General features: G+C 42.2%; 1 protein-coding gene across 5 annotated transcripts; it reads left to right on the top strand.

The window, feature by feature from the left end:
• The first annotated feature begins 18 nt into the window (after window positions 1-18).
• decr2 (2,4-dienoyl CoA reductase 2, peroxisomal) lies at window positions 19-19063 on the top strand. 5 transcript variants are annotated; one of them, XM_048609472.1, is made up of 8 exons: window positions 19-114; window positions 832-900; window positions 1846-1897; window positions 4260-4395; window positions 4611-4735; window positions 5665-5758; window positions 18516-18620; window positions 18754-19063. In XM_048609472.1, exons 1-8 carry the CDS (start codon window positions 23-25, stop codon window positions 18969-18971), a joined length of 891 nt encoding a protein of 296 aa, XP_048465429.1. In that variant the 5' UTR covers window positions 19-22; the 3' UTR covers window positions 18972-19063. The 5 variants fall into 5 exon arrangements, with proteins under 5 accessions (XP_048465429.1, XP_048465431.1, XP_020387150.1 ...); XM_020531561.2 differs by lacking the exon at window positions 19-114 and adding an exon at window positions 129-386; XM_048609475.1 differs by lacking the exon at window positions 19-114 and adding an exon at window positions 557-591.
• The last annotated feature ends 537 nt before the right edge of the window (window positions 19064-19600 follow it).

Here is a 19600-nt window from a genome sequence, read left to right as displayed (position 1 = left end):
GACATCTGCCTGACGGCGGCGCATGCTCAGTACTAATTGGGGGGGGCGGTGGACGGTGCTGGTTGAGGGGCGTGTTATGTGGGATTTTGAACCTGTGACTAGGGCCCTCAAAAGGTATTTGAGTTAGAGTTCATCTGGACCTGTTCCAAGATCTCTGTCCAGAGACGGAAGGGTTCAGTCTCCGGAAATTATCTCTAGAGTTTGTGAGAACTCTTTTTTGGGGTCTGTGTAGGAGCTTCACTCCCTTTACCAAAATAAGGCAGAATGAAGATTAAAACCGATTCCTAAGAAATAATCATATCTGCCATGGGCAACAGTCCTCAGGAAGTGGATACTGATGATTGTTTGTTGAACTATTCGTATATATTCAGCCATGACATACTGAAGTAAGAGATAGTAGGAACTGCAGATGTTGGAGAATCTGAGGAACAAGGTGTAGAGCTGGATGAACACAGCCGGCCAAGCAGCGTCAGAGGAGCGGGAAGGCTGACGTATCGGTCTAGGCCCGAAACGTCAGCCTTCCGGCTCCTCTTATGCTGCTTGGCCTGCTGTGTTCATCCAGCTCTACACCTTGTTATCTCACATACTGAAGTAAGCCGTCTTATATTTTCAATGTGTAATTTGGGGCAAGTGACAGTGAGTTATGTTTAAAGGATCCCTTTTGCTTGCAAATGTTCTTTGGAACAGTGTTTTTGGTGCGCTTTGATTACGTTGGGAGGAGCTTTCCCTTGCACACGACAGGACTGCTGTGATGGGAGGTGTAATTGTACTTACTGCTTTTAATAAAGTAATAAATAATTATTAGTGTTAACCTCTTACATCTCTGAATAGGGACAAAGTGGCATTCATCACAGGAGGGGGATCTGGCATTGGATTCCGAATTGCAGAGATACTGATGAGGTAGGGCAGCAGCTGCAGTATGGGCAAAAGTTGCATGTACTTGAACAGAACTTCATGAGCTTCTGGCGATGGTATAAGTGATGAGAACAAAAACAAAGTTGCTGGAAAAGCTCAGCAGGTCTGGCAGCATCTGTGAAGGAGAAAACAGAGTTAACGTTTCTGGTCCAGTGACCCTTCCTCAGAACCCAGTTCATGACTAATCTATCAGAGTGAGCAACTTCCTCTATGATCAAGGTTGTTGAAACTAAATACTTTGCCAATTGTACAAGATTTGTAGGCTTTTCTTTAAATCAATCTGTTCAGGGATGTTATGACACTTCTGAAGCAGGTAGGACTTAAAACTAGACCTGCTTAAGAGGCAGGGACACTATTACTGTGCCACAGGAGCCCTGCTCATGATTTATGGGCTACTCAATTAGTAGCTGACAATTTTGAATGTTGGTAGGAATAAGGAGAGAGATAGTAGGAACTGCAGATGCTGGAGAATCCGAGACAACAAGGTGCAGAGCTGGATGAACACAGCAGGCCAAGCAGCATCATAGGAGCAGAGAGGCTGACGTTTCGGGCCTAGACCCTTGATCAGATGAAGGCCCGAAACGTCAGCCTCTCTGCTCCTAGGAATAAGGAGACTTGCTTTCTGTGTAGCTAACCAGAGGTAAGGCCCAATAGCCAGCCATGCATACATTGTATGCGCATCAAGAATGTATTAAATAGGAGTAAGAATGCTGGGAAAACAGGTCTACCAGCATCTTTTTGAGAGAAAAATAGAGTTAATGTGTTCAGTCCAAAATAATCTCTTTTGAAAGATTTGGACCTGCTTGACTATTCCACCATAAAGTGTGTGACATTATGGTGACACCCTAGCTGAGCTTAATACAAACTGGGCATCAATTGTTGACCCTTTTATTCTGTAATGACTTTTTGAATTATTGTTTATTTTTACAGGCATGGATGTCAGACTGTCATTGCAAGCAGGAGCTTGGAGCGAGTACAGGCAGTAGGTAGCCCAGAACTTGCTTTGATAATTAAAAGCACAGTGAAGTAGTATACTTAGGTAATGTTCTGTTTTAAATAATGTTAAACTGATGTTAATCCCCACAATATAGTTTTTCGGCCTCTCTCACCTTAAATTTCAACCTAAAAGACTAGTGTTAAAGTGGGATGAAGATAAAGTCTAGTATTTATGTATTTCAGAGTTAATCCAGGACTGTTGCTGTCTGTATATTATTGTCAATGATGAGTTTTGTTTCCTCGTTTCTTCTAACTTAGTTTAGAATGAACCCACTGAAATTGTCTTGTTTGCAATTCATTCTGTGAGTACAATGCCTACCCCTGCATTGCTTGTGAAGATTAAGGTGTGAACTAATCAAACTGTTTAAAGAATAAAATTATTCAATTTCCTTTAGTTGAGAGATCAGAAACAGGATGTACATTAAATTTAGGCCATTCAGGAACTATGCCAGGAAGCAATTCTTCATTGATATTAGAAATGTGGAAGTCTCTCTCCAAATGCTGGGCCAATTGGCACATTCAGTACTGAGGTTGATAGATTTTTATGTGTTAAAGTTTTGAAGGAAAATTGAGCAAAGGCAAATAAATTGTGCTGATGTAAAAATCAACCTAAAAATAATTAACTAGCTGAGCAGGCTGGAAGGGCTGATTAGCCTCCAGTTTGTATGGAGGTACAGCCGATTTCTAAGACAAAAGAACAGTCTCTAATTTAATTACAAGTTGAAGTCTCAGTGAAATGGAAAATAAATCAATGAGAAGTAAAGGAACTTTGACCCCTACTGTGCCATTACAGCAAAATGATTGTGTCACAGGATCATATGGCTGGAGGTTATTTCAGTTTCAAACCAAAATTGCAATTCAGTCTAATATTAGTAGTCTATTCTCCAAAGATCATACATTTCCCTAAATTATTATAATTCTTTTGACCTTATTTGTTTGAAATGGCTGCATCCAGATTGTCCACATTTTTCAAGGACTGCGGTCTCCGCCCCCCACCCCCAGCCCCGTGTTTGAAAATGCCCTCGACCGCATCTCTTGTGTTTCCCGCACCCCAGCCCTCACACCCCTCCCTGCAATAACAACAAAGACAGAATTCCCCGTGTCCTCACATATCACCCCATTAACCTCCGGATTCAACGCATCATTCACCGCCACTTCCACCTACAACCTGACCCCACTACGAAGGATATATTTCCCTCCCCACCCTTATCTGCCTTCTGGAGGGACCACTGTCTCCGCGACTCCCTCGTCCATTCCACGCTCCCCACTAGCTCACCACCCCCGGCACCTTTCCCCACAACCGCAGGAGGTGCTACACCTGCCCCTACACTTGCCCTCTCACCTCCATCCCAGGCCCCAAGAAAACTTTCCACATTAAACAGATGTTCACCTGCACATCTGCTAATGTGGTATATTGTATCCGCTGTTCCCGATGTGGCCACCTCTACATTGGGGAGACCAAGCGGAGGCTCAGAGACTACTTTGTGGAGCACCTACATTCGGTTTGCGACAAACGACAACTCTTCCCAGTCACGAACCATTTCAACTCCCCCTCCCACCCCCTGGACAACATGTCCATCCTGGGCCTCCTCCAGTGTCGCAATGCTGCCGTCTGGAAACTGGAGGAACAGCACCTCCTATTCCGCCTTGGAACCCTACGGTCTCAATGTGGACTTTACTAGCTTCAAAATCTCCTTATCCCCGCCTCCTTGACCTGTCCGTCTTCTCTTCCACCTATCTGCTCCCCCCACCTCACTGACCAATCCCCACCCCCACTACCTACACTCACCTTTACTAGCTTCATCCCCGCCTCCTTGACCTGTCCGTCTTCTCTCCCACCTATTTGCTCCACTATCCACCTTCTATCACCACCCCCCTCTTCTCTATTTATTTCAGAGCCCCCTTCCCCTCCCCCATTTCTGTAGAAGGATCCAGACCCGAAACGTCAGCTTTCCTGCTCCTCTGATGCTGCCTGGCCTGCTGTGTTCCTCCAGCTCCACACCTTGTAACTGCATCCAGATTAAGTAGCTTTACTCAGTATGAAGTGAAACTATTCACATGTATATGATTAAGGTAAAGTTGGCACAGTCCTAGAGGACCATAAGGTGTCTGTCTCATCTCAGAGAGAGCATGAATGGCTGGTGGTGATTTTAGCCTGAGAGTCAGCAGCTGAGGGATGGGGTTGAGAATGCGGGACCTTCATGGTGACCTCAGCTGGGGATTGTGAATTGAGACAGAGACTGATCAGGTGAATTCTTCCATAGTCAAACTATCCAAACAGAAGATTGCTTTGAAGCCTGCATGTGTTGGCATTCATCAATAACCAGAGTGTCTTTCTTTTAATCCAGTCTGCAAAGAAACTCACAGCAGCCACTGGACAATGCTGTCTGCCAGTGTCATTGGATGTCAGGCAACCTGTTACCATCATTGCTGCTGTGGAGGAGACACTACACAAATTTGCAAAAATTGACATCTTGATTAATGGTAAGTCTTAAACACTTCCTCACCCTTCTTGTTACTTACAAGTGGAGGCAGGTGATTCACAGAACCCTGTTGGTCCATAGGGCACCTAGTGCCAACTCAATGCACATCACTGCTTTAAATGTCAACCTTTACCACTATCCAGTCTACAGGAAAGTTTACTAAAAGCTGGTGCTGCTGTGAAAGTCTTGTTTACTTTCCATCCTATCTTTTCTCAGCTGCTGCTGGTAACTTCCTATGTCCTGCTGTTGGCCTGTCATTCAATGCTTTCAGAACTGTCCTGGAGATAGATACAGTTGGAACCTTCAACACCTGCAAAGTCCTGTACGAGAAGTGGTTCAAGGTGAGTTAATTGTACACTGGTGAAAGAACTAGATTTTGTTTATCTATTTTTGTTTAAATATCCTTTTTCTTCTTTTCTAATTGGGCTATAGGCCACTTGATGACACTGCCCTTTAGTTGAGAGCCTGAGTAGCAATTTCCTGGTCCTGTCGGAGAAGACAACCAATTCTTGCCTGTTGGGAAATTGGAAGCACTGTTGATTTAAAACTTATCTTGGGGAGTTCTTGTGATCAGTCGGCTGGTGAATCAGTAATCAGCTGAGAGCCATACAGACTAGGAAGAGCCCAACTTGTTTTTCTCTTCTTTATACCGAATTAAAGGCAGCAGTAGGAGTGTGTTACTTTTGGGCTTGTGCCCCTGGATCTATGACAGAAAGTAAACAGGATTCTTGCTGCAGACTTCCAGTGCATATAAATAGACTTGGTTGGGGTGAAATAGTCTGCACGCTACCAACTGTCTAAGCTCATGGATAAAGAGTAATCACTTTGAGAGAGTGCAGCAATCAAAATGGTCAAGTTTCAGGAGAAGATGAGATGTAGAGAAGTCATGACGAAAAATAAGTGAGAAGGAAATAATTTGTCTCTTGTGTGAAAACAAACCCTCCACCCTCTCATTTCCAAGGCCTGTATTTGGAATTCACTGGGACCAGTGAGGACTAATGGAATGCATATCTATTCTGGCCGAGGGTTCCACGTAAACCGAGTTAGTTGGGTTCTTTGAAATGTTGGCACACCCCTCTCCTAAATTTTCTATCTACGACAGAAACAATGAGAGTGGTGTATAGGTCATGAGAGACATTAACAAACTTAACATCTAGTTTGAATGTAATAATTTATCTGAAAACTGATATTAAAAGTGATATGGAATTTAATTGTGAAATTATGACATTGGAACATTCTACATGGTGTAAGTAATCTTCTGTTGCCCTAGGAACATGGAGGAGTTATTGTGAACATTACAGCTACACTGAGCTACAGAGGACAAATTCTGCAGGTCCATGCTGGTTCTGCAAAAGCTGCTATAGGTAAGTTTGTACTGCAGGTACTGTGTGCTCTCATAATCTGGGCTCCCTGTTCCTGTTGGAAACACCAGTGTAAACAGTGCATTTAATCTTATCAGTGAAGGGCTGGAAAATATGCCTCTACGCTTCTGCTATTTTGGTTCTGGTGATGTGTAATGAGGTAGGTTTAATAAATGATATCAGAATAAAAGATCCCCTAGGAAACAGTGAACGTAGCAAAATAGGATTAAGTATTCAGCTTGAGAGGGAGAAACATGTTTTGGAATCAACTGTGCTAAGTATGAAGATTGGCAGTTACACAGGAATGAGGGCAGAGTCTGCTGCTAGTTTCCTAATCCATTCCAGCAAAGATAGTTGAGGAACAATGCAGACATTTTAAGAAATTAGGTCATGGCTCACAGCAAAAACATATCACAAGAAATAGCTCCTTGAAAGTGGAGTCACAGGTAGTCAGAGGTAAAGAAGGCACTGTGAAGAAGGTTTAGAGAATAACTGAAAGAACTGCGGATGCTGTAAATCAGAAACAAAGACAAAGTTGCTGGAAGAGCTCAGCAGGGCTGGCAGCACCTGTGAAGGAAAAAAGAGTTAACATTTTGGATCCAGTGACCCTTCCTCAACTGATCGTGGCTGGGAAAACGTCAGTTTATATGCAGAAAATAGTGAGGTGGGTGGGGTAGGGAGTAAACAATAGGATAGAGCCTTAAGAAAGAGAGAGAGAGACAAAAGCAAAGTTGCTGGAAAAGTTCAGCAGAACGGACCCTTCCTCCGTTCTGAGGAAAGATCACTGGACCCAAAACGTTAACTCTGTTTTTTTCCTTCATAGATGCTGCCAGACCTGCTGAGCTTTTCCAGCAACTTTGTTTTTGTTCCTGGTTTACAGCATCCACAGTTCTTTCGGTTTTTATGAGAGAGAGAGACAGTTGGACAGACGAAGGAGTTGATAACGATCAGGCTGGGAGGGTGAATAATTGTTAATGGGCACTGTTAGTGACTAACAACAGGTAGTGTAATGGCAGGCTATGTGATAATAAGCCCTGGTGCGTGGGGTAGGGGGCTGGGACATGGGAGAGTTTAGGCCCTAAAATTATTGAACTCAATATTGAGTCCGGAGGGCTGCACGGTCCCCAAGCGGAAAATGAGGTGTTGAGCTTCACTGAAACACTGCAGCCAGTGAGGGTTAAAGTAGCAGGTAGCAGGTAACAGGTAGTTCAGGGTCTTTTTTTGTGAGCAGAATGTAGATGTTCTGCGAAGCGGTCACCCAATCTATGCTTCGTTTCCCCAATATAGAGGAGACTGCATTGTGAGCAGCAAATGCAGTAGACTAGATTCTGGGAAGTGCAGGTGAAGTGTTGCTTCACCTGGAAGGTATGTTTGGGCCCTTGGATACTGGGGAGGGAGGAGGTAAATGGGCAGGTGTTGCGCCTTTGCTGATTACAGGGAAAGGTGCCGTAGGGCTGTGGGGGGTGTTGAGAGTGAAGGAAATGTGGACCAGGGTGTCCTGGAGGGAACTGTCTTTGTGGAAGGCGGACAAGGGAGGGGAGGGGAACATGTGTCTGGTGGTGGCACCTCGCTGGAGATGGCGGAAATGGCATCTGATGATCTGGATATGGAAGCTGATGGGATGGCAGGTGAAGAAGGTGTTTGACACACTTGTTTTCTGTAAATCTCAAGTGTAGGAGTGGACTGTAGGAGTTGGGACATCGTGCTGCAGCTGTACGGGACATTAGTGAGGCCACTTTTAGAATTCTGTATTCAGTTCTGGTCTCCCTGCTAGAGAGAAGATATTGTTAAACTTGAAAGGGTTCAGAAAGGTTCTACAAGGATGTTGTCAGGGTTGGAGGGTTTGAGCATTTGAGCTATGGGGAGAGCCTGAATAGGCTGGGGCGTTTTTCTGTGGAGTGTCAGAGGCTGAGGGATGACCTTTATAGAAGTTTATAAAATCATGAGGGGCAGGGATAGGATAAATAGCCATGGTCTTTTCCCCAGGGTAGGGGAGTCCAAAACTAGAGGGCATAGATTTAAGGTGAGACGGGAAAGATTTAAAAGGGACCTAAGGGGCAACTTTTTCATGCAGAGGGTGGAACATGTATGAAATGAACTGCCAGAGGATGTGTTGGAGGCTGGTACAATTACAACATTTAAAAGGCATCTAGATGGATGTATGAATAGGAAGGGTTTAGAGGGATATGGGCCAAATGCTGGCAAATGGGACTAGATTCATTTAGGATATCCGGTCGGCATGGACAAGTTGGACCGAAGATCTGTAAATCTCAAGAGCCTAAGTTAATCAAAGACGATTTTCTCTTGAATCTGTGCTGACTGTTCCTAATTAACCCACATTTTTCCTATTAAGTTTATCCTGAATAATCGTTTCAAGAAGTTTCTCTACATCTGAAATTACTGACTGGACTGAAATTGCAGGGTTTACCCTTGCAGCCTTTTGGAATAAGAGTTTTACGTTTACAGTTCTCCAGTTCCCTCTCTCCACCCAACTCAAGAGAAGATTAAATAAGAACTTTAGAAATAGAAGCAAGAGTAGGCCATTCAGCCCCTCAAGCCTGCCCTGCCATTCTGTAAGATCATGGCTAATCTGTCCCTGGTCTCGACTCCTATTTCATGTTAGCTGCTCATAACCTTCAACTCCTCAATATTCCAAAAGTTTATCTACCTTATCTGTAAATACTTTCTAGCTTCTACAACTTTCTGGGGCAGTGAATTCCAGATATTCGCTACCCTCTGGGAGAATAAATTCCTTTGCATCTCAGTTTTAAATGAGTCTCCCTTTATGTTGTAACTATGTCTCCTAGTTTGAGATTTGCTACTAGTGGGAACACCTTCTCAACGTTTACCCTGTCAAGACCCCCCAGAATCTTAAACAAAAACCGAAATTGCTGGAGAAACTGAGCAGGTCTCTCAGTATCTATGGGAAGAAGGCAGAATTAACATTGAGTCCAATGACTCTATCAGAACTGTTAGCAGCTAGGAAAACATGGTATTTTTGCTGAAGCCTAAGTTTGTGTTTACCATGGGTGTCTGTGCAGACAGTGGAGGGGAGATCAGCAGATACGTGGAGATGGAGCCCGGAGAGAGAGAGTGAGCTATGAAAGGAGTAGGTAACAAGGAGATTAACAAGGTCGGGATCTTGTATGTTTCAATAATATCAGTCCTCAGTCTTCTAAACCCTAATGATAAAGGCCTAACCTGTGTAGCCTTCTCAATAAGTAAACGCATTCATTCCAGGAATCAGTCTCGTGAATCTCTTTTGAACTTCCTCCAAACCCAATATTATCCTTTCTTAAATAGTGACTAAAACTGTTTGTAGTGCTCCAGGTGTAGCCCTACCAATTCCCTTTCTAAAATTCCAGCCCTGAGTAGTGAAGGCCAAAATTCCATTTGCTTGCACCTGCACACAGTAATGTTCTTTGTTTCATGCACAAAAACACCCTGACCCCTCTCTGCTGCACTTTCTTGGAATCTCTATCCATTTAAATTATAGTAAGGTGGTGTGTTTATGGAATGAGCTGCCAGAGGAAATGGTGGAGGCAGGCACAATTGCATCATTTAAGTGGCATCTAGATGGGTACATGAATAGGTGAGGTTTAAAGGGCTATGGGCCAAATGCTGGCAAATGGTACTAGATCAATTTAGGATATCTGGTCAGTATGGGTGAGTTGATCTGAAGAGTCTGTTTCCGTGCTGTATGACTCTATAACATGACCTCACACTTTGCTACATTAAACTATATCTGCCAAGCTTTTGCCCACTCACTCATCCTATCTATATACCCCTACAGATTCCTTATTGTAGTGATTCCAATGAGGTCAGCCAGCTGGACATAATAGAATGGGGCTGTTAATCTGATATTCACACTCTGGTGCCTGACCCTGTATGAGAGAGTATTATAGACAAGGACTGTTCATGTCTAAATAAAGGGTGACTTGATGGGATATCAGCCTCTGTAGAGTTATTTCACTTATGTCCTTATCACAAAATGCCCTGTCATATTTTTGTATCCTGAGCAAGTATGGACAAATTACACATTCCTCTTCTCCTAGTAATTAAAATAGATAGTAAATAATTGAGGCCCAAGGACTGATCCATGTGGTACTCCATTAATTACATCTTTCCAAACTGAAAAATGTCCATTAACCCCAATTAATCTTCCATGTGTTAACCAATCCTCAATCCATGCTAATACTTTACTTTCACCTTCTCCCTGTCACCTTTGATTGTTTGTTTGCATTGCATGTAAATATTCAATTAGCTACACAGGTGTTTTGCTGGTAAGTAGTTTCCAAAAAACAAAAAAAATTGGTGATTTTGGTGGTGGGAAGGTGCTCAGTTGTGATAACACTTCTAGATAGAAGGAGAGGGGGTTAAAAAAGACTTACTCCCAATACTGTGCCCTCCTATCTTGTACAATAACCTTTTTATGTGGCACTTTATCAAATGCCTTCTGGAAATCTAAATAAACTCCATCTATTGATTTCCCCTTTATCAACTCTGCTCGTTATATCCTTAGAACTAAAGCAGATGTATCAAAATTATTTCTCTATTACAATATTATGTTGACTTGGATTGTATTAAACCTTTCTAAATGCCTTGGTTTTTTCTTTCCTTAATGATGGACTTTAGCATTTTCCTAACAAACAGATGTTAGGCTAACTAGCCTATAGTTTTCTGCTTTCTGTCTCCCTCTCTTCTTGAATATGGCCATGCCACATCAGCCATTTTCTAGCAGAAATATTTTGACCAGTGCCTGCACTACCTCTGTAGCCACTTCTTTTAAAATCCTTGGATGCAGGCCATCAGGTCCTGACAACTTGTCTGCCTTCAGTTCCATTAAGTCATCAAATTCTTTGTCCCTCGTGATCGAGACTGTTACAAGATTTTTAGTCCCATTATCATCTTGCTTATCTGATGTGTGATATTTATAGTGTCCTCCACAGTGAAGACCAATTGCAAAATACTTGATTAAATCATCTTCCATTTCCCTGTTCCCCATTAGCATCTGCCCAATCACTTCCTTCAAGAGTCCCACACACACTTTAATTAGCCTTTCTTCTTACATACCTGTAGAAGCTCTTGCTGTTTTGTTTCTATATTCTTGCCAATTTACTTTCATAATCAATTTTCTCCCTGTTAGCAGTTTGCCCATCTGTTGCTGGTTCCTAAAAGAATTCACAATCTTCTGGCCTATCACTTGTTTTCTGCTTTTTATGTCTTAGTTTTTGATTGGACACTCTCCTTGACCACTTTGTTAACCGTGGATGGTTCATCCTTCTCATAGTCTTTGTTGTTAACTGGAATAAATATATTTTTGCTGAACATTATGAAGTATCCACTTAAATGTCTGCTCTTCGCCTGTTTCCCCAGCCTACTTTGACAACTGTCTTCATACCTCTGTAATTGTTATTATTTAAGTTGAAGAAATTGGTTTGAGACCTGGATTGCTGTCCCTCAAATTTTACCAGGTTGTGATCACTACCCCGAAAAGATCCTTAATTACAACATCGCTCCTTACACATTACTAGATGTAAAATTGTCTGTTCTCGGCTAGATTGTGCAACCTACTGCTCCAAGAAACAATCCCTGATGCGCTCTACAAAATTGTCTTCCATGTTACTCCTGCTATTCTGATTTGTCCAGTCAATATACAGATTGGAATCACCCATGACAATTGTGGTGCTCTTCTTAGATGCCTCCATTACTTCCAGGATTCATATTTTGGCCTAAGACAAGACAACCCTTTGGGACCTATAGATGACTTCATTTATGGCAACTTTCCTTTGCTATTCCTCATATCCATCCAAATTCATTCCACATCACAATCTATTGAACCTATGTTACCATTCACCACCATGCTGACAATGCTACCCCATCTTCCTTTTCCTTTTTTGCCTTTTTTTTTGCCAGGACATCAAATACGCTTGAATTTTGTGATACCAATCCTGGCCACTCTGCAACCACATCTCTGTAATAGCTATCAAGTCATATACAGTTATTTTTATTTGTGCCATCAACTCATGTAATTACCTCTGATCTTATTTATGCTACACCAACTTGCACATGGCTTGGGGGATAATTTGCTGTTGCTGATGTTCCAGAGGGGAGTATTTGCTAGAGTGGTTGAGGAAGCTTTAAGCTAAAATAACAAGATGATGGGAGCATTCGCAATGAAATGGACAAATTAATCAGGAACAAAAACAAAGTTGTTGGAATAGCTCAGCAGGTCTGGCAGCACCTGTGAAGGAAAAAACAAACTTAATGTTTCGGGTCCAGTGACCCTTCCTCAGAACTTCCTCATACCAACCTTTTTGGTTCTGTTTAGTCCAGCCCTGATCTTGTCCCATTGAAATCAGTTCTCCCACAGTTACTATTCTTACTCTGATTTGTCCTTTCTCCTTTTCCATTGTCATCTTAAACCTTATGATATAATGTTCACTGTCCTCCAGATGCTCCCCACTGATACTTAACAAACTTTGTTCCCACTAACCAAGCCTAGCAGTGCTTTCTTTCTTGTTGAACTGGACAAGTACTGCTATAGAACATTTTCCTGAACGCAATCCAGGGACACTTACCCCTCATTGCTCTTTACACTCACTATCCCAGTCTATATTTAGGTAATTAATGTCAGCCATTAAACTATACGATGGCATTTGCACTTCTGTAATTTCCTTGCAAATTTATTTTGTTACATCCTTCACACTGGTGTCTACATTCAAGAAAATGTGATTGCACCTTTTTCTTTTTATTCATTAGTTCTAGTTAAATTGACCCTGTCCTTGAACCTTCAGAGACAGAACACCAGGTAGCTCAGACAAACAAATGAATCTTAGACTGCATGACCACAGGTCCCTGGAGATAGCTGAACAAGTTAATAGGGTAGTTAAAAAGGCACCCAGGATGCTTGCCTTTATCAGTTTAGGTATAGATTATAAGAACAAGGAGGTTATGTTGGAGCTGTACAGAGGTTAGATTAGGCCACAGCTGGAATACTGTGTGCAGTTCTGGTCACCATATTATAGGAAGGATGTGATTGGCCTGGAGGCAGTGCAGAGGAGATTCACTAGGATGTTGCCTGGGATGGAGTATTTCAGCTATGAAGAGAGGCTGAATAAGCTTAGATAGTTTTCTTTGGATCAGAGAAATTTGAGAGGGGGCCTGATTGAGGTGCATAGAATTATAGGGGCATGGACTGGATGGATAGAAAGCAGCTGTTCACCTTAGTCAAAGAAGTCAGTAAGTAGGGAGCACATTTGAGGAAAAAAAATTGCACCCAGAAGGTGGTGATCATCTGGAATGCACTGCTTGGGTGGGTAGTTGAAGTAATACCCCACCCTGGGAATGAATAAATGACTAGCTGCACTCAATGGATGCACCACTTGAAGAGGAAAAGCATAGACCATAAAGGCTACAACAGCAATTATAAAGTACGTTTCTTACACATGTACAAATATAGAAATTAGGAGCAGGAGTAAGCCAACCATATCAATGATTTGGATGTATTTCTAAATTTGCAGATGGCACATCACTAAATGGAAATTGAGTTCTGAGAATGATGCAAGGAGGCTTCAAGGGAATTTGGACAAGTTAAGTGAACGGGCAAAAATTTGGCAGATGGAATACAATATGTAGAAATGTGAAGTTACCCACTTTGATATGAAAAACAGAAATAAGGCATATTTCTTAAATGTTGTGCGTTAAAGAAACTTGGATGTCCTTGTTCATGGCTCAATGAAAATTAATATGCAGTCCAGCAAGCAATTAAGGAGGCACATAGTGTGTTGGCCTTATTACAAGACAATTTGAATATAGAATATGTGGAGACTCAGTCACTGAGTATGTGCAAGATGGAGATTGATAGATTTCTACATATTAAAAACATCAAGGGACATGAGGATAGTGCAAAAAAATGTTGTTGAAATACAAGATCAGTTATGATCTTAATGGCAAGCAGGCTCAAAAGGGCTGACAGGCCTACTCCTGCTCCTATTTCTTATGTTCGAGACCACTTTGTCATTTCATAAGACCTTGGCTGATCCAATTGTACCTCCAACTTCACTTTTCCTGTCTCCCCCTAGATCCTTTAATTCTTTTATTAGTCAAAAAGCTATCTAACTGTCTCTTTTTTTAAAAAAAAATCAACGACCTGCATCTAAGTAAGAGTATTCCACCGAGAAATGATACTTAGAAGAAAGATTCTCATCTTAAATAGGAGGCCCCTTATTTTTATACCGAGTCCCCTACTTCTAGTCTCCCAGAATATGGAAAACTTCTTTCATCATCCACACCCTTCTACCTCCAGCATCTCTTCCCCCCCCGTCCCAGCAATTTATATGTCTCTAAAAACATCACTTCCCTTCTTTTTTAAAAGCCCGGCAGGTAGGTGCAACCTGTCTAACCTTACATCATATCTCTTATGAACCAGAACAGTGCCACAACTGAGTTCCTTGTGGGACATGTTGTGAGTGATGTTGGGAAGAGGTGCATAACTTGACAGGAATGTGGGAACTAGGATATTCTAACAAAGAATAATACTGGGATGAACAAACACTGGGAGAGAGAGAGAGAACATTAGAATAGTGAATAGTAAGTTAATAAGTTAAATTCCTGAAATGAAGAAAAAGTCTGTCAGCATTGCAATGCATGAATTATTGTAAATAAGGTTTGTGAGTTACAGGTGCAGACTTCCATGTGGAATTATGGTGTTGTGGCAATGACTTTATATGGATCAAGGAAAGGCAGGACTGAATATCAAACATTCCTGGTTACAAGGTGGTCATGAAAGATAGGAAAGGAAGAACAGATGAAGGTTGGTAGCATGGTTAAGGAGAAACAGTAGTGCTGCAGCGTAGAATCATAAAGTACAGAAGAAGTCCTTTGGCCCACTGAGTCTGTACCACCAAAAATATACTACTACCTATGCTTGTCCCACCTTGTCTCACAAGCCCCATAACATTGAATGTTACGACACTTCAAGTGTCCATCCAAGTACTTTTTAAAAGGCATGCTAAAATTTAGTTTCATGTCGTCATAAGTCATGTTTGCTGTCCAGTTTTTAATTCTGGTGCAAGTTACAACCATATTTGTCTGATGACATGAATTTCTGACATTATCCATTTTTATTCCAATGTTGCATTTTTCTCTTCCAGTTCTAAAGATGCTGGACATTCCATCAAACATGAAAATGATATAGCTTAGAAATTGCAACAAATCTATACACTATCCTCCCTAGCCTTGCTTAGGTGAAAAACCAGTTGGACTTACCTCTCCTGATGTCCGTGAAGTGACAGTGAATTGAAACTAATTGTAAATTCTATACATAACTGTGGGCAAGGATTGGATTGTATTTGTTGATGTCCTTCCCACTCATCGTCTAGTCTCCACGAATGGTCACGTAAGGAGGGAGTGGAGTCATAGAGATGTACAGCATGGAAATAGACTCTTTGGTGCAACCTGTCTGTGCTGACCAGATATCCTAGATAAATCTAGTCTTATTTGCCAGCATTTTGTCCACATCCCTCTTAAACCCTTCCTATTCATATACCCATCCAGATGCATTTTAAATGTCATAATTGTACCAGCCTCCTCCACTTTCTCTGGCAGCTCATTCCATACACGCACCACCATCTGCGTAGAAAAGTTATCCCTTATGTTCCCTCTAAATCGTTCCCCTCTCATCTTAAACCTATGCCCTCTAATTTTGAACTCCCCCCACGCCAGGGAAAAGACCTTGTCTATTTACCCTATCCATGCCTCACGTGATTTTATAAACCTCAAAGTCACCCCTCAGCCTCCAACGCTCCAGGGAAAATAGCCCCAGCCTATTCAGCCTCTCCCCGTAGCTCAAACCTTCGATCCCTAGCCCCATCCTTTATAAATCTTTTCTGAACCCTATCAAGTTTCACAACGTCCTTCACATAGAAGGGAGACCAGAATCGCGCACAGCATTCCAAAAGTGGCCGAACCAATGTCCTGTAAGGCTGCAACATGACCTCCCAACTCCTATACTCCATGCACTGACCAATAAAGGCAAGCATACCAAACGTCTTCACTCTCCTACCTGCCAGCAACTCCACTTTCAAGAAACAACGAACCTGCACTCCAAGGTCTCTTTGTTCAGTAACACTATCAGGACCTTATCATTAAGAATATAAGTCCTGCCCTGATTTACCTGATCAAAATGCAGCACCTCACACTTATCTAAATAAAACTCCATCTGCCACTCCTTGGCCCATTGGCCCATCTGATCAAGAACCCATTGTACTCTGAGCTGACCTCTTTTGCTGTCCACTACACCTCTAATTTTGGTGTCATCTGCAAACTTACTAACCGTACCTCCTATGTTCACATCCAAATCATTTATATGACTGATGAAAAGCAGTGGATCCAGCACAGATCCTTGTGGCACACCACTGGTCACAGGCCTCCAGTCTGAAAAGCAACCCTCTGCCACCACCCTCTGTCTTCTACCTTCAAGCTTTTCTTTGTGACAGTTTGAGCACAGGAAAGCCATGCAGTGACCCTTAAATTAAGACTTGAAGTTCAAAGACCAATAACACAGATGCAACTGTTATCAAAAATTAAAATGTACATGTGACTTATTTTCTATTATACATAGAATTAGTTTTAAAAAAGAATAGTGCCAACTTAAGACAATAGGGTGAATTTCTTCTCTCAGGGTTGAGTGTTTGCCAGAGAAAGCTGTGAGGGCATAGTCCTTATGTATATTTAAGGCTGAGATAGATTATTGATCAGTGTGGAATCAAGGGTTACAATCAAGGAAAACGCAGGAAAGGTATAAGGAATGTCAGGTCAGCTATGATCCTATTAAATGGCAGAGCAGGTTGGAAGTGCCAAATGGCCTGCTCCTGTTCCAATTTCTTACAGTCTTAATAGAACCTGTTTTGGTGTCTGCAGTAGATGCACCAGGTGCATGTCAAAGTGCCAGCCGCCTGGTGATTCTCCTATTCAGTCCCTCTAGGGGGAGCTGGTTCACAATACACGTTGATGTTAAATTCTAATTTTGTGATAAGGGGTCACGATGCTTTTTAATTCAAACTGAGCGGATGCTAAAGCATATTTAGTGTACATGAGAGAGAGGGTGCTGGCAACCCTCTTAACTGTACCTCTAAAAGGGACATACCACAGCCCCACAAGGGGGAATTTCTCTTGACAATGTCGTCCGACTGAGTGACTTTGAACCTGAGAAAGTACAAGTACAAGTGCAATTTCCATTTCTCCATGTAGACTTGCTGCACAATAACTAATAAGATCACTTGCATCCTTGAACAGAGTTCACTATCATTGTCTGTAAACAAGGGGACCACTGGAAGGAGAGTCTGCTGGTATTGTTCATCCCTCACACACCTGCCAACCAGGAACACATAGAGTCATAGAGATGTGCAGCACAGAAACAGACCCTTTGGTCCAACTTGTCCATGCCCAGCAGATATCCTATATAAATCTAGTCCTATTCGCCAGCATTTGGCCCATATCCCTGTAAACTCGTCATATTCATATACCCATCGGGATGCCTTTTAGATGTTGTAATTGTACCAGCCTCCTCCACTTCCTCTGGCGGCTCATTCCGAAAATGCACCAACTTGTGCATGAAAAAGTTGCCCCTTAGGCCCCTTTTATATCTTTCCCCTCTCACCTTAAACTTATGCTCTCTAGTTTTGAACTTCCCCACCTCGGGGAAAGGATCTTACCTATTTACCATATTCGTGCCCCTCATGATTTTATAAACCTCTATAAGGTCACTCCTCAGCCTCCAACACTACAGGGAAAATAGCCCAGCATATTCAGTCTCTCCCTATAGCTCAAATCCTCCAACCCTGGGAACATACTCAAATCTTTTCCGAATCCTTTCAAATTTTACAACATCCTTCCTATAGGAGGGAGACCAGAATTGCATGCAATACTCCAAAAATGGCCAAACCAGTGTCCTGTACAGCTGCAACATGACCTCCCAACCCCTACACTCAATGCACTGACCAATAAAGGTGACCTATCTGCCTGTGAATCCATTTTCAAGGAACTGTGAATCCATTTTCAAGGAACTATGAACCTGCACTCCAAGGTCTCTTTGTTCACCACACTCCTCAGGACCTTACCATTAAGTGTATGAGTCCTGCCCTGTTCCAAACTGCAGCACCTCACATTTAAATTAAACTCCATTGCCCATCGGCCCCTCTGATCAAGATCCCATTGTACCCTGAGGTAATCTTCTTCTCTGTTCACTACACCACCAATTTTGGTGTTGTCTGCAAACTTACTAGCCATATCTCCTATGTTCACATCCAAATCATTTATATAAAAGACAAAAAGCAGTGGATCCAACAGTGATGCTTGTGATACGCCACTGGTCACAGGCCTTCAGTCTGAAAAGCAACCCTCCACCACCACCCTCTGTCTTGTACCTTTGAGCCAGTTCTGTATCCAGATAGCTAGTTCTCCCCGTATTCGGTGTGGTCTAACCTTGCTAACCAGTCTGCCATGAGGAGCCTTGTTGAATGCCTTACTGAAGTCCATATAGATCACATTTCTCTTACCTTTCAGTTTAGGCTTGCAGGATTGACAGTGTCCTGCAACTAAACCATGCACTCTGCATAAACTGGAATCTTTATCAACATAGGAAGTTGTTCATTAAAGATGAAACCTACGCTGTTGTCCAGTGGAATTGAGAAGTTCTACTTTTTGTGATTTGGGGAAAAGTATAATCATTGTTGATTAATCTCAATCTGCTTTACAGATGCAATGACAAGACACCTAGCAGTAGAATGGGGACCTGACAACATTCGTGTTAATAGTCTGGCACCTGGCCCAATATATGGAACTGAAGGCTTTCGGAAATTGGGTATGTATCTCTGCTGAGGTTATGTTTTGATAATCGGGCCTGTAGATGTCAACAGTGTTGTAAAACAGGCAAATCATGTGCACATAGGATTGCTTTTCTACTAATCCTCTTTTATGGCTTGTTCCCTCATCAGGTGGTTTGACAAAGGCTGTGGCAGGCCAGGATAAATTGATTCCGCTGCAACGAGTTGGGACAAAGTCAGAAGTAGCCCATGGCGTGTTGTATCTTGTGAGCCCAGCAGCATCATATGTGACTGGTGCAACGCTCATAATCGATGGTGGACATTGGCTTACAGGAGCCAATAACCTGTCAGTGATGCAGGCACTCCTGCAAAAATCAGCCAGATTGTAAATGCTGTATAAGTGGATGATGTGTGTTTTTAAAGAGAATTGATCAATACTGTGAAGGGTTTCCTGATTAATAAAATATACAGTACGTGGCCAGTAACTGTATAAGCATATATGTATACCTTCACAGAGCTGAAAGGATGGACTGGCATCTTGATCTAGCCTTGCCATTTTTTGCTCTTTTAGTGTCTGACAGCACACCAGGACAGCTTCTGCTGTAGTTATCCACTGAGCTGTTTTACTAAGGTTCAACTGATCAACACTTGATAAACAATCGTGACTCCTCACCAACATCATCATACATCAGTCACCTGAGGCACTCTGTGCTTCTATGCTAGCTCTGGCCACCAGCCAATAAATGGAGTGCACTTTCCATGTGTGCCATGCAACATTTTCAGAATTGTTTTGGTGTTTGTGGCTGGTAGTTTATTGTATGCTGCAAGTGTCTTGTCTTGTTATGCTTTGTAATTATTTTCAGCTTTTGCAGCTATCATTCACAGATTGAATGAGTTGTCATACCTATTCACATGACTAAAGCCCAACTGTTCATCAACCCAAGATCCAGTACCAGATTTGCCACATTTGTAAACAGTTAAAGGATTAGCCACTCTGATTCAAAATTGTGGATTCAAA

This window comes from Rhincodon typus, chromosome 21 (assembly GCF_021869965.1).
Source record: "Rhincodon typus isolate 14 chromosome 21, sRhiTyp1.1, whole genome shotgun sequence".
NCBI classification, from domain to species: domain Eukaryota; kingdom Metazoa; phylum Chordata; class Chondrichthyes; order Orectolobiformes; family Rhincodontidae; genus Rhincodon; species Rhincodon typus.
This window is presented reverse-complemented; position numbering and strand designations above follow the sequence as displayed.